This window comes from Pseudopodoces humilis, chromosome 22, assembly GCF_049639895.1.
Source record: "Pseudopodoces humilis isolate 2021_Gansu_Grassland_sample_001 chromosome 22, ASM4963989v1, whole genome shotgun sequence".
NCBI classification, from domain to species: domain Eukaryota; kingdom Metazoa; phylum Chordata; class Aves; order Passeriformes; family Paridae; genus Pseudopodoces; species Pseudopodoces humilis.
In genome coordinates, this window is record NC_142221.1 from 2,790,074 (window position 1) to 2,805,104 (window position 15,031).

At 54.9% G+C, this 15,031-nt stretch overlaps 1 protein-coding gene across 1 annotated transcript; it reads right to left on the reverse strand.

Moving 5' to 3' along the window:
- Positions 1-23: 23 nt before the first annotated feature.
- AGPAT2 (1-acylglycerol-3-phosphate O-acyltransferase 2) lies at positions 24-8,450 on the reverse strand. The gene is made up of 6 exons (XM_005529206.3): positions 8,207-8,450; positions 4,580-4,713; positions 3,967-4,142; positions 3,729-3,824; positions 2,164-2,236; positions 24-1,706 (listed from the first exon to the last, which is right to left on the reverse strand). Exons 1-6 carry the CDS (start codon positions 8,392-8,394, stop codon positions 1,555-1,557), a joined length of 819 nt encoding a protein of 272 aa, XP_005529263.2. The 5' UTR covers positions 8,395-8,450; the 3' UTR covers positions 24-1,554.
- Between the last annotated feature and the right edge of the window lie 6,581 nt (positions 8,451-15,031).

Sequence of the window (15,031 nt, forward strand, 5' to 3'; positions counted from 1 at the left end):
CCCACATAAGACCAGGAGGCTCCTTTATTTAAATAACCAAAGGTGTAATTTTTTTGTTGTTGTTGTTGATTTTTTGTAAAGCACACAACATTCTCAGCCCAGTTAAAAGTGAACAGCAGACAACTGCACACAGAGGCACCGCTCCCTCCTCCCAGGAGGAGTCTGACATGGTTCCCTTCCCCAGGAGCCCACCCAGGGCCCTCCTGGGTTGACCCTCCATGACAACCCTTTATCTGCCACTCTCACAAAGTGCTGGATTGGTTCCCATCCTCCCACCCCGACCCTTCCCATCCCCTGAGTCTGTACTGTAAGGCCCCTCCAATGAAGCCCCTTGGCAGCACCGGCTCGGCCCAAGGGCTCCTTCCATGGAGCTCCCTGCCGTTCCCAGCTGAGGCTTTAGCCCCAAAATACCAGATAAACACAACTCCAAGGCTGCAGGGGCTGGGTGTGCTGGTTACCTGAGTAGCCCCAGGTGGCTTATTCCAGGGTCCCCTGTGCCATGAACAGGGGAGCTAAAGCTACAGGAACCGTGGCCCTGACCCAGCCTCCAAGGGCATCAACATTCCCAGCTCCTCGTGAGGGATCCAGGAACGCTGTTGGTCCATCACCCCAAAGCACAGGGGAACCCCTTTTATTTGACTGGGAAAGGGGTTTATGTCCACCCAAGGGGCAGCTGAAACCTTCCAAACCCTCCCAGCCCCGTTCGAGCTGCAGCTCACCCACCCTGTGGCTCTGCAGGGGTTTCACAGGCCTTGGAGAGCGGCAGCTCCGCCTCGCAGCTCAGCAGAGACGCGGGACAGGCACCATCTTTCGGCCAGTGCTGACCATGACAAGTGACAAAACGAGCACCAGAGCCCTTTGCCTCCATAAGGGGCATTGCAGGCACCGGGATGTGACCAGGCTGAGCCACCACCACGGCAGGGAGCTGGCAGCAGTTTCCCAACTTGATGCTGTTGTGACACAAGGGCATCTCAAGGGGACAGGCCCCTGAGTGCCACCGGTGGGTGGCAGGGCTCTGGGCTGTCCAGGGAGGACACCACACTCCTAGTGCTGCTGAAAAGCCAAAATCTGGATTCTCAGATCCTGTTCTCAGCCCTGTTTGTGCATCAAGGTTGTGCTGATACAAACTGCTGCCTGGTGGTTTCCACCTGGGACATCACAGGGCCAGGCCAGCACAAGCTGAGCCTGCAGGAACACAGGTGCAGGGACAGTCACACGAGGCAGAGCTCAGGCTCCAGGCAGGTTATTGCCATCATCCTGTGCCAGCTGCAAGAGCTGGGGGAACTCACCTCTCTGGTCATTGAGCCCTTTGGTAGCACAAGTTTGATGCCTGAGAAATTCAGAGAAAGGAGATATTTCAAAGTGAGAAAATGAAGCCGTAAGAGAAATCCACTCAAAGGGGAACCTTAGTGCTGGCTTGACACTCTGTGTGTGCCAGTCTGTGGTGCTCCCAAGAGTTAGAAATCACTGCAGAGGAGAAGTTCCTTCAGTATTTGGCAAGAACAGATAGGTCCCTTCAGCCACCACCACACGGTGACACCACTGGAGAAGCCTCTAGGATGAGTCCTTTGCCTCACTTGGACGGCCTGACAACCTGAAGAGGGTCTCCCTCATGGTGCTGAAGCATCTGTCAGTGAGGTCGGTGACATCGTCTGATGTCAGCCCTTTGGTCTCTATTGGAGGCAGAACCTCAACCTTGACTTTGCCTGGGGACAAGAGAGGAGCCTGTGAGAAACCCACACGCCACAGGAGCTCTGTTCTCTGCCCTGTTCCCCACCCTGGACATCCCCAGCACAGCCCTCAACCCCCCCCAGGGCTTCAGGCATCCACCCCTGGAGCACAGGCAGAGTCACATCCCAGTTCCAACAGCTGTGTCACTCAGAATAATTCCCCTGTGCCCCAAACTGCCATCCCAGCTAGAGCCTGCCCAGAGCAGGAGGTGGAAACCAATTTTTAATGAAAACATCCCTCAATGTATTTAATTACAGCCCTTCCTGAGTCAACCCAGCCCAGGCTCTGGTGCCAAGTGCTTTGAACTGCCTCCAAACATCTCCCAGCGGGGCTCCTCCTGTTCACCCCAGCTCTGCTTCCCTCCACACCCCTGTTGAGCCAGATCTCCACACAGGACAACAGCAAGCCTGTCTTCAAGTGACTCCTTGTTACCTGATGTAAATAGCTTCGTCTTTGGGTTATAGAAAGCGGTGAAGGAGGAATACACCACAGGGATCACTGGCACCTTGGGGTAGGGAAGAAAAAGAGTTACTGGCACTTCAGCAGCTCAGGCCAGGCTAGAGACAGGCAGTAAATCCCACACAGCAAAGCTGACCTGGCCTGACTCTCAGACATACAGGGCATACACAGCCTCACAAACAACACCCACTTCCAAAGGCTGGAACAATCAGCAGTCAAATGGAATCAAAACCACTCCCCAAAATCTCAAGGCACAGGGATAAGGCTCAAGAAACCAGGGCCAAGTTCCACCGCAGCCTCAGCTCAGACCTGGCTTTTAGGGTTACTCAACCCAAGTGAGGCTTCAAACCCCAAGTATTTTCTGTCATGCAATCAAGCACTGCAGGCTGCCTGTTCTGACAGGCCTTGCCTGCTGTACAGGCACGTGTCTGGAGCACGGTGGCTGCTCTGCTTTCAGTTTCTAAGAAGGAGTCACCAGTTGTTATCAATTGCTCCCAGGGAAGCTTCAGACAGACACAGGGCCAGGAGGGCAGGCAGAGCTGTTGTTCCAGTGCTGCTAACACAGCCAGGATCTACAGTTGGTGACTCAGGGGGGTGTAGCAGAGGCGGGGGCCAGTTCCATGTCATCCTTTCCTCCCAGCAGCTGCCAGGCTCTGCCTTGGCTGCAGCACCCAGACAGGAATGGGGATGGTACAACACAGGCTACACCCTGGGCTTGGCCAAGCTAACCCAGCGAGAGAGCTGGCACCTCTTCCCTTTCCCAAAATCCCTGCTGTAACACCTCTCCCAGGAAAACCAGTTTCCCCTGAGGCCTCAAGTCATCCCAGTCTCTGGCACACTGCCCCAGCACTGTGCCCAGGCAAGCACCCTGCTCCTGAGACAGCTCTGGCTAGATGAAGCTGTTTGCTTGCTCCCCCACTAAATGCTCATGGATGCTGTCATTTTGGAGAGAAAACACATACCAAGAACTGCCATATGGCTGCCAGGGAGGCAGCAGCTATTTTCACACAGAGCAAGCCCAGATGTTGCTCTAAAGCACAAGAATTAACAATCCTGAATCACCACTACACTGTTGCAACCTGGGGGATTGAGAAATGGATCCACAGCTTTGGGTTTCCCAGGAAAGGACCCATTGGGCTCCCTGCCAGGAGCTCTGGGCTGCAGCCATGCCCCCAGGAATCCCTGGGCACAGGCACTGCCCTGCCATGCTGCCAGGAAAGCCTGGAGATAGGGATCAAGCCTGCCTGTCCCTCACACTCCTCCCTCCAGAGGGGACACCAGGACTGAGGCAGGCAGAGGAGAGGACTGGGAAATTCTCCACTGTCTGCAGCCACTCACGCCCAGGCTCAACTCATTCCCAGAGGGGATGGAAAAGGCTCTTGGCTGCTGCTGGACAGCACTTCTGACACTCATGGTTTACCTGACTAGGTGTTACGTGGGAACACAGCTCATCTGAGATCAAACAAAACACACACTGCACAATCAGTGTGCAGTGCCACTGCAAAATCATTCCCCATGCAGGGGCAAATCACTGTTACCTGTGCCTGGACAGCGAGGTGAAATGCTCCTTTCTTGAATGGCAGCAAATCCCCAGTGCAGTTTCTCGTGCCCTCTGGGTATACCCACACCTTCACCTGCACATGGAGAGACAAGGCTCTGCTCCAGAAACCCACTTGCAGTGGTGGCAGACACCAGCCAGCTCTGCCAAGCTGAGCCAGCACCAGGTGTGCCACAATCCCTCCATGCCACCCCACCTGGCTCCACAGTGACACTCACATTCTCAGCCACTATAGTCTTGGCCACATCTGACATCACCATCTTGGCACTGCTGGTGCTCTTCCTGTTGATGAAGATGACTCCACCGAGGTACATGATGAGCCCCACGCTGCCCATGTACATCAGCTCTTTCTTGCCCACCTGGACACAGTTGTCGGGCAGGACCTCCATCAGCCCTAATGGGATGGCAGAGGGCAAGACCCAGCAGTCACCCCCCCTGCCTGCACTCAGGAAGGACAAGGACAGGGGCACCAGGGACAGGCTGCTGCCTTGCTTCTCCCCTAGCTTCTGAGAGCAGGAGGCTTGGCACACAGCAGAGTTAGTGGGGCAGGGTGGCTGCAGGTGGCAGCAGGACCCACCCAGAGACAGCTCATTCCCCAGCCCCAGGGAGTCCAGCAGGGCCACTGGCACACGTGCTGGGCCAGCAGCTCAAGGACAGCAGCAGCTGGGGTGCTGCACAGGTGTGGGATTGCTCAGAGTGACAGGAGACCCTTCCCACAACCAGCACTGATGGGGAAGCTGCACCAGGGGCTGCTTGTCCAGGAGGTACAAGCAGGACTTCTCCCAGTGGTGAGCAGGAGAAATGTCCTCTTCCCTCCCACCAGCTCCTCACCCATCATGTCAAGGACGCTCTGATGGTTGGACACAATGATAGCAGGGCCCTCCACCTTGAAGTTCTCCAGTCCCTTCACCTCAAACCTCACGCCGAAGAAATATTTGAAGGTCCTGACAACAGCTCTGATGATTCTGCGGAAGAAAAAAGCAGTCAGCAGCAGGGCAGGGAGGGCAGGGGCTGCTATACCCAGTGTGGGGTGGAAGGAGACAAAAAGAGCTCTAGGACAGAGAGCCTCCTGTCTTATTTGCACTGTGGTCCACCCAGGTGTCTGCCCTGCATGATCCCACGTGCTCCAGGAGTGCTGATCATTTGCCCTGTTCACTGCCATGGTTCTGGGCTGCCCCGGTGCTACCACACTCTTCCTCCTGCAAGCAGCAGGGTCCCACAAGTCCTTCAAACAATTCTCCCAGGAGCTGCCACTCTCCAGCACACCCAACACCCAAGGAAGGCTCTGCCAGGTCTGCTCCTTGCAGTGCTGGAAGATGCTGCTCAATGATATAAACAAACCCGGGGTGCCCAAGGAAGGAGGGGAATGAAGGTGAGAAACACTTCCCTGCACAAGGCAAGGATGCAGGCAGCAACCAGAATGCTCCCCACATGGCTTGGCAGAGGCTGGGTGCCCCCAAGCAAACACATGCTCAAGCTTTTGCCCTTTCCCAGTGGATCTACAGGTCTGACAGGGCTCCCAGCTTTTCCCAGCTGGGAGACTCCAGTAGCTCCACTCAGCCATGCCAACACTGGAGTACATTTCCATGCCCTTGTCAGCACATGGGAGCAGGGCCCATCTATGCCACCCCCTGACCTGGGGACTTGGGGACTCTCCAGCTAGGCCAAAGGACACAGGCAGAAGCTGGCAGAACACAGGGACTATTTTGGGCAAGGGAACAGCCATTTACCAGGACAGGTGGCAGAGGAGCCTGCACGTGAACAACGCTCCCAGGAACAGCCACCAGCCTGGCTCTGCTCTCCCCTAGAGCTGATTCCAGAGCTGACTTGCCCTCCAGCAAGCACTTGGATGTCCTGCTTCAGGGCCACCTTCTCTCTGGCAGGCAGGGGATGGAGCTTTCCTTCGTGCAGCAGCAGATAGAGGAACAGTGTCAGCTTTGTCCCCACCACTTGGGAACTGTGCAGCCCCATCCCCCTGAGAAACATCCTGGTCACTCAGGTGGGAGGTGAGAGCCCGGACAGCATCTCATCCTAGCTTGGCAGCAGCTGCCAGCATCTGCTCTCCAAAAGTCTCCATAAACTCTTGAGCCACAGGACTTCCCCCAGCTTGCTCCTACCCACAGCAGGGTTCACATCTCCTTGGGGTGTCCTCCCATGCAGGCCGCCCGAGCTGGCTGTGACACTGGAGTTCAGGCCAGACCAATGCCCCAAGGTGACACTGCTAACAGTCCTCATTTCAACTTGCGGCAAAGAGCCACGCCCAGGGAAAGGACACGGGGAGGTGTGTGGAATGCAGAGCTCCAGAGCTCCACAGCCCGCTCCAAGGTTCCAGGGGTGCAGTCCAGGTGAAGAGACAGGGTTACAGGTGAGAAGGGGCAGGGTGACACGAACCAGTGAGGTCATGGGGGATGCCAGGCCACCAGGATGACCTAAATCACACTTCTCCTCCCTTCTGACTGCCAACCAAAAAAGAGGTCACCACTCTGGAAGTCACAGTGCTCAGTGGCTGCTGGGAGAGGCTGGTTACACATTACTCAAGAGCAACCATCCAGCTTCCTCCTGCCAGCCAGGGGATAGACTTTCCTTGCACAAGATGTGGTGTGAGCCACTGAAAGAGGCAAAGGGGCAGAACTCAGAGCAGACAAAGAAGAATGGGGTGACCAGCAGCCCTGCTGGGCTGGCCATGTCACCCACAGGGTTAAAGGATGGATCTGAGTCTCCTCCAACCCTGTAAGTGGCTTCTCTGCTGGAATCAACGACCCAGACGTGATGCAGCCACAGCTTCAGAGAGCTGTAAAACCAGTGCACTTATTTCCAGACACAAGGAGCACAAAAATGACAGAGAATAGGACTTTGCTGTGCATCCCTAACAGTCTGACTATGAAAGCCAGCAGCCCCCAGATTCACGTGCTCTGCTCCACAGCCAGTCACAGAGGTTTGTTTAGGATACTCTGATTTTCAAGGACTACCGAAGTCTGCTTACCAGATTGGAAGCTCTTGCAAGATGTTTTACCACAGATAAACAGTTCTATCTCTATCAGACACCCTGGGTAATCTCTTCCAAGTCACACCAGCTTGACACTGGAGCCAGCGGCACGGCAAGAACGGGGTGTTCTGCACCAGGCAACAACTCCATTATTACTGTCTGTCCACCAGCACATGCTCTGCTCCAGCCCCCTTTCCCAAGCTGGAATAAGCAGTCTGGGATGTTGGAGAAATAAGGAACTCACTGGATCACCCCAGCCACAGACCTCCCTGGGGCTGGGATACATCACCAGGATCTTCAGCCAGTGCCACTACACAGAAACAACAGGCTTAAGTTACAGGAAAAGGGCGGTTCTGGCCAAAATTCAGCCCTGGGTTTCAACATGAGCAGTTATCCAATGCAAGTACTTGATCCTAAATAATTCCTTGAAGTTTACAGAAAATTTAGAGGGTATATTTTTGGGGGCAAATAAAAAGATAGTGTCTCCATCACTGACATCATAAATTCTCCCAGCTGCAGAGCTGGCTAAGAATTGGAAAGCTGCTCCTGAGTGAGCCAAGGCAACCAAAGCTGGAGAGAGAGCCAGGCTGGAGATCGCAGAGCAGACTGCCTGGGGCCATGGCACCAGCTGGGACGGGCAGGGCACAGCTCTCAAGGCAGCACACCAGCGCCCTGTGCCCGCTCCCTCTGCCCTGAGTCCTATGTGTGAAAGCCACACTGCGAAGCAAAGTCCAACTCCACCCGCTGAGGTGCTGCCAACCTTTGATCCTAAAGGATGTTAAGGCTCTCCTTTCCCCTGCATCCATATAACACGGTCAGCACAGGTAAAAAGCTGCCTTGGGGAGAGCAAAAGCAGGAAATGTGCTGCCAGCAGAGGTGCCAGCTCTGCCCTTAGAACGTACCTTGACATGGAGAGGAGGTGCTGGATGACAGCAGCCCCTTGGCCATTGCCACAGGTGTCCTGTCAGGGGACACAGGGCCGGACAGCAGCTGCAGGAGAGCTGTGTCCTGGCAGCACACGGCACACAGCCTGCCCGCCCGCTCCTGGGGCAGGAAACACCCCAAACACAAGCACCCAGTTGTTAGGATCAAAAGGGACCTTCTAGAGATCAGCTACATCTGCCATGGCAGGGTCACCCAGTGACACAGGTGTGTTTGGAATGTCTCCAGACAGGTTGATTCCTCGCACTCCCTGGGCAGCCTGCTCCAGTGCTCTGCCACTCTCAACAAACACTGCTCTCCTGCAGCTTTCCCAAAACAAGGCACCACCGCCACTTTCCAGGCGCTTCATCCCCAAACGCGGCACGCCGAGGGCTCTGCCACGGGCCAGGACAGCCCCCCTGAGCCTAGAGAGGACGCTCGGAGCTGCGCTGCCACCGATGTGACAGAGGCTGCCAGCACCCCAGGGGCTCCGGGCAGCGGCGGGGAGGTGACACCGCTGTCCCCAGCGCGTTCCCCCCGTGCCCCCTCACCTCATGTTCCTGACGGTGCGGCCGCCGTTGACCAGCAGGCAGGCGGCGGCCGCCAGCGCCGAGGACACCAGGCACAGCACGCAGTAGAAGCCGATGCGCAGCGCGAAGTTGACGGTGGGGCTGAGCTCCATGAGGACGTGGAGCAGCAGCAACACGGCCGTGCCCCATAGCAGCCACCCCAGCTCCATGACGGCTCCACCCGGCCCAGCCGCTACTGCCGCCTCCTCCCCGGGCAGCCCGCGCTGAGCCCGCCTTATGTGGGCGGCCTGGCCCGCCCCGCCGCTCCCTCAGCGGGGCGGGACGGGCGCGCAGGGAATGTTCCCTTCGGAGCGGGGATTCCTCAGGCTGCTGGGCGGGCCTGGGTGGCCATGGCGAGGGGAGGAAGGCGGTCCGTCCCCTAGTGCAGCGTTGTGGGGGGTTGGTCCCCTCATGGTGCACCGTGGGGGTCTGGTCCCCTCATCGAGGGCTCTGGAAGTTTGGGACCCTCATGGAACCATGTGGAGTTTTAGGACCCTCATGGAACCACGTGGAGTTTTAGGACCCTCATGGAACCATGTGGAGTTTTGGGACCCTCATGGAGCCCTGGGGGTGTTTTGTCCCCTCATGAAGCCCTGTGGATGGTTTGGGACCCTCATGGAGCCCTGTGGGCCTTTGGGACCCTCGCTGTGTCATGTGGGGATTTTTCACTGCCTGTGTGGTGCTGTGGAAAGGCACACATGGGGTCTTCCATGCTGTGAGGGAGTTTGTGTCCCTCAGGACGCTGTGTGAGGTTTGGGGACCCTCATGGACCCTTGCCCACCTCTGCTGGTGCTTGATGCTGGTTTTCCAGCAGAACAAACGTGCTGAACGGGATGGAGCTTTCCCTGAGGTTGGGATAGGATCAGGCCCTGAAGCTCTGTGGCTACAAAGCTGATATGGGAGATGAAAGTGTCTGCTGGAACTGACACAAACCATTCATTGACCTCATCTGGTTTTGCAACACTTTTTATAGTGAAACCCGGGTCCCACGAGTCTCTGTGGAGACTCCACTGGGGTAAGATGTGACCCTGTGGTTCTGAGCATCCCCTCGGCATCCACAGCTTTGCAGCTCCTGGAAAAATCAAGGAAAAGTGTTATCCCTGTTAAAATAACCATTGTTCCCTCAGCTGTCCTTGGATTCACCAACAGAGGTTGCGTGCTGTTCCCAAACAAGCTGTCACCAGAAAAGGGAGGGCTCGCTGCCCTTGCCCTGCCCCACAGCAGCTTTAGGGCTGGGAGCAGGAGACAAGCTCCTTCTCTACGGAGAGCTCCTGGCCGGCTCCCTACGACTGCCAGGCAATGACATCTCAGAGCTGGTCTCATGATCCCAGCTAATGCCACAAAGAGCCCTTATTGTATTAGCATCTCCACACAGCATTAGATTAATCCCTGCTGCCTGTGTCGTGTGGGCTGTTCAGGGAGTGCTCCAGCACTGTGCCAGCCAGCATATGCCTGGGAAGTCACCGAGACCTTTGCAGCTGAGCAGACGCTGGGCCCGGAGCGATTCTGTGTTATCCTCATGACTTTTTGCTTTTGTTGACATGGGAAAAAACATCCCTGGTGATCTGTCACCGGGGTGCAGCGCGGGCCAATCCGTGGAGCTCATAAATGCTGGCTGACGTTGGGAATCTGAAAAGAAAATTCCGGCAGGGCCGTGGTGCCGGCGGCAAGCGGAGTGAACAGATCCAGTGTGGCGGGGTTGGTGCAATGCTCCACGTGTGGGCTCCTGGATGAGCTTGGCTGCAATCCCCTTCTCCCCATGCTCTCCAGCGCGTTATCTGGAGTAATGCAAATGAAACATTTGATATTAGTCTGTAGCTCAAGGAAGGGGAGCGCTTTCTGATGCCAGATTAGAAGCCAGACATGGGCCTGCCTGCGAGCAAGCAGAGCTGTCACGCTGAGTTATTTCATAAGGCAGGTGGTGGTGCTGCCAGATGACGACAACCTGTGCATTAACATTTTCATAAGAAAAATGCCTGATGGAAGAGGCCCGAGAGCCTCTGCCCGCTGTGCAACACAAGGGTCATCTCATCACCCTGAAACGTGGCCATTTTGGGGCAGAGGCAAAGGTGACCCCATCCCTCTTCTCCCAAGCTTCAGCAGCCAGGATGAAGCAGTTACAAATTCTCAAAAACCCTGGTTTGCTAGATTGTGCTGTGTGTTTTGCAGATATATAAACTACTGACCGGATTATTTAATCATGGTAGAAGGGTACCCTTCAGGTAGTGTAGCTGAGCAGGGCCCAGAATCCCTGGCAGGAGCAAGAACCCATCAAGTGCCAAGCAGAAGGGTCCATGCAGCATCACTGCTGGTGGGATTTCTGTGCCTGTCCATGAAGAGCCATGAAGCCCAAAGCATTACCCTTGTTTTACAATAATCTGGCTGTGTTCTTTTATCTTTTACTTGTCTGAATTTATTGCTTCCCTTGGCAACAACATGTGACCTCCCTGTGTATGACTAGCTTCTGACTGGAAAAGAAACAGAGCCAGGGAGAACATCTCCCACATATGGAGAAGGGAATAGAGGGAAAGCACTTGGAGGGGTAGGAAGGAAGGAGGGATGTGTCCATCTCCTGGCTGAGCAGGTTGTAGAGCAGCAGGAGGCTTGAGGCTGGGTGGGTGGGTGCTTGGCAGGACCCTCTGGAGATGCCAGCTGAGCTGAAGGAAGGTTGGATTTGTGGAGAATCTCACTCATGCTGCCTTACCCTGCCTCTGCCCTTGGCTTCCCACAGCGCCTCTGGCAGCTCTACCCATCGGCCTGCTTCCCTCTGCCTCCTGCCAAGGGCCGTGTGTTGAAAGCAGCAGCTGGGTTTGGTGACATTAAAGTGGGGGGGAGGAGGAAGCAATCAGCCAAACATCCTCGTTTGTGGCCTTTTCGTGGCACGCATGTGTGAGGCTGGGGGCCCTCACAGGAAGGGCTGGCAGCACAAAGCCGTGGGCTGTGCAAACTCCTCAGCACCAACCCCTCGTGCTGGGTGCTGCACAGCAGCCTCCATTGTCAGGGGTCTGGGGACAGTGAGGTGATCCACACATCTGCTATGACTCCTTCCAGACCTCTGTCAGTCCATCCATCCATCCATCCATCCATCCATCCATCCACTGACCTATCATTCCCTCATCACCAGTTTAAATTAGCAGCTGGCTCTGGGAGATGTGTCAGAGCCTGGTGTCACTGTGTGTCACCTCTGTGGAGCTCAGGGTACAGAGGACAGCCCAGCATCACAGCACTGACATGTTTACCCTGTGTAACACTCCCACACAGGCAGGGCTGCAGGTTGGGAACCTGGACCTTGTTTGCATCCATAAGCAAGGCTGCCCCAAGGGCTGACATCACTGGCTGACATAAATTTTCCTGGAAGTATTGCCCTGGCAAAGACAGCAAAGAGGCTTGCCCTGGTCGGAAACACCATAGTCTGCTTGGTGAGGATGGTGCTAAGAGCAGTTTGTGCAAAGGATGTGGGTGAATCTCATTTCCCTGTCACTTAAAAGGGCACACAGGAGGTGAAATTTTCCTGCCCTCCTTGTGTGGGCAGCAGGGAAGCTCATGGGGAGCCCAGAATCACAGGGGCAGAGCTTCAGCCTGACCCTCAGCCTCCACGCTGGCTCCATGGCCACGTTCCCTGCGCTTGCTGGGCTCCTCGGCAATCACACGTCAGCGCTCTGGTGACAAGAGAGTAAACATTTGGGGAGGAACCAGCCGTGACTCAGCGTGCTTCCAATGTGAGCGCTGCAGTTCCCCGCTCACAACAGAGCTTTGCACAAGAACCAGAAGCATGAGATTGCTAAACTGCCCAAGCTTCAGCAGGCACAGCCTCCACTGGTGACTGGAAAGGCAAAGAGCCTAAGGGACTTTGACTAGGAACATGCAATTAAGAGAGAAATGTGTTTTAAAAGGCTATTAAATAATCTGAACCTTCCTTCCTGTAACCTTTACTCACCTACAAGTAACTCTATTGAGAAAGTAAGACATAATCTGCTAGCCAGGTGTGGATTTAAATCCATTCAGGACACAATGTAGGATGCAGATCCACAGAGGAATACCACACCAGCACCCCACAGAGTGCCAGGGCTAGCAGTGAGGCTGAAGAGTGGTGTTCGCAGAGCCAGTGCACATCAGGCAAGGATTGCAGCTGGGGTTAACACTCCACCAAGTCCCCCAGCACTGGCTTTTATTTTTTTGCTCCTGGTAAACTTTGACGAAAACAGGAGTTAGCAAAAGCACGAGACTTCCTGATCTTACTGTTGCATTTACATTTGTAACCACAGGCTGGAAATCCCCCTGTACCTCATGGTGTCTGCACCATGCTCGGAAATGTCAGTGTGCCCAGTACAGAACATCTTGTCTGGCTGCAGCTCCTGAGCTCCTTCAGGCACAAAGATGTAAAAATGGAATCACATTTTTTTTCCAAGTTGCAATACAATTAGGCTTTCTCCCAAATGTCATGTGTAAATAAAGGAAATCAAATTGTTTCTGATGGATTTTGTGCTGGTGGAGGTGGCTGGGTGGTTGAGCTGGAGACTGATGGGCTGGGCAGGGAAGGCAGAACTGTGAGCCAAGGGCTTCTCTGGGACTGGAGAGGGGTTTGTTGCATCTCCCATGAGAGTCTCTCAGATTGTCATCTCATCATCAGCATAATGTGTCCTACCTGAGCTGGGTTCAGATAAGAACTCCACCTGGGCTGGATTCTTATAAAGAATCTGGTCTGCATTCCCATAATGAGTCCCACTGGACTGGATTCAGCTGGTGGTGCTGAGCTCTGGGTATGTCTCCAGGGTTGGACTGCCAGGTTTTTGTGGGCTGTGTATGCCCCACCTGTGCAACCTGAGCCAGCAATCTCATCCCCTCCTCTCCTGCAGCTCTTGATCCCTGTGCTGTGGATGTGTGGCTGTAATTGCAGGAACTGGGAAGATCCTGTTTCCCTGGGGATGAGCAGTACTGACCACTGCAAAGTGGGACACTGGGGCTCAGGGAGTCAAGACAAGGTGTGTCCAGAAAGGGACACCGATCTCCACTGGAATCTCCATCCCTGCCTCCTGAAGGACATTTCCCTTACTCTGAAGCATCTCATGGCACCTTCTGAGTGCAGGCCCTGTTGGCTGTGCCATGCTCTCTCCCCAGGCTGAGTGTGGCATTCCCAGGTTGCCAGCGCTGTGCTGCAGGATGTGCTACCTCTGTGGCACACAGCAGGACTAAAGGGCCTTTGGACTAAGTCCAGGTGTGCAATAACATCATTTCTGTGTCACAGGGCTGCTCCTGGAGCTGAGCTCAGCCATGGGCAGCTCCAGCACCTCCCCAGCCCCAGATCACCCCGAGGCAGCTGGTTGCTCTGCTGGTGCCAGAACCACCACCTTTGAAGATGATCTGTCTCCTGCCCCCTTCTCTGCCTCTCCAAGGGAAAATGGACTCCAGCATGTGCCGGATACTTGCTGAGGCTGAGCACAGGAGCTGCTGGAGAAGAAAAAGGCGTGTTGCCACCATGGAGCTGTGGAAATGTACTGACGCTGTTGGGCAGGGCAGGAGGGAGCAGAGCAGCCCGGGGTGCTTTCAGCACAAAGACCGTTTTTCTTGTGAACAACTCCAGTCTTGCCACAGGAATGAATTTGGGCTGGGGCTGAGCTCACACAGGGCTGGATCCCAGAACAGGCTGCTGGGATTGGCTGCATCACATCCAGCCAGCAGCTTTGTTTAGTAGAAGCACAACGTGAAACCAGCACTCAGGTCTTTTGGCATGTGAAATCAGTACCCATCTCTTCCTGGGGTGCCTGTGTGGGAGCAGAGGGTCTGGGTAGGATGCTGGGGTACCTGGAATTAGAAGCCACAAACTCCCCAGGTGCTGCCCTCTCATTGCACAGCCCTACTGGAGCTGCCAGTGTGTTGCAACTGGCTCAGGATCTCCTCCAAGTGCCCGAGTCCAGCACAAGGTGAATTCTTTTCCTAGCAGACCTCCCTGGAAATAAACCACGTGTACCTCAGCAAGCTAAAATCCACACAGGGAATAAGTCTGCATGAACCAAACAGTTGCTCTCTCTCTGTTTCCTCTATTATTGATTAATGCCTCTTAATGACTCCGACCTCAAAAATCTTGTAGTTGCTGCCTGTCACAGAAGATCAATGGAGCAGCATTAGGAGATAGAGGCAAACTGTCCCGGGTGAGCTCTCTGCCGAGGCCAATCTGGGACCAGCACAATCAATAGTTCAGCATGACCTCTCCCTCTTGCTTGCTTTTTTTCCCCTCTTTGAGCTGGTTGGGCAATAAAGTCTGCTCTGAGCTTTCACCAAGACTAGATTATAACTATCCAAATTGATCTGATATGTAAAGGATAAAAGGGCCTCTTAAGCCAGCTGTCTGCACTGGCAAAACTCAAGTGGCTGAGCAGACAGGGTCAGACCCTCATTAATTCCTGGATGCTTGGGACCCTGCTCATGCCATGCGTGAAGGCTGGACCACAATGCTGGAGGGAGTCAATTAGTCATAACAAATCCAATCCGACTTCTCCCCAGAGCTTTCCCAGTCAGCTGCCTGTGCTGCTGGTGCCTTTTCATGAGTGCATTGTCATTGAAGCCACCATGCCCTGTCCCTCCCCTGCTCTTTTTATCTCTTACCTCCTTGTTTCTCTTATCTCCCTCTCTCCAGGGAGAAACTGGGCTGAGGAGGGAGAGCCCTTTGTTGATTCACATGCTGGCAGATGCTGCAGGGAGCAGGTGTGTCCCAGGTGAAGTGTGAGGTCCCTGGGCAGAGGAGGTGAGGGAGGATTCTCCTTTGCTCAGACAGCCACTGCCTTCTTGAAAACCTCCTGCATATCAACC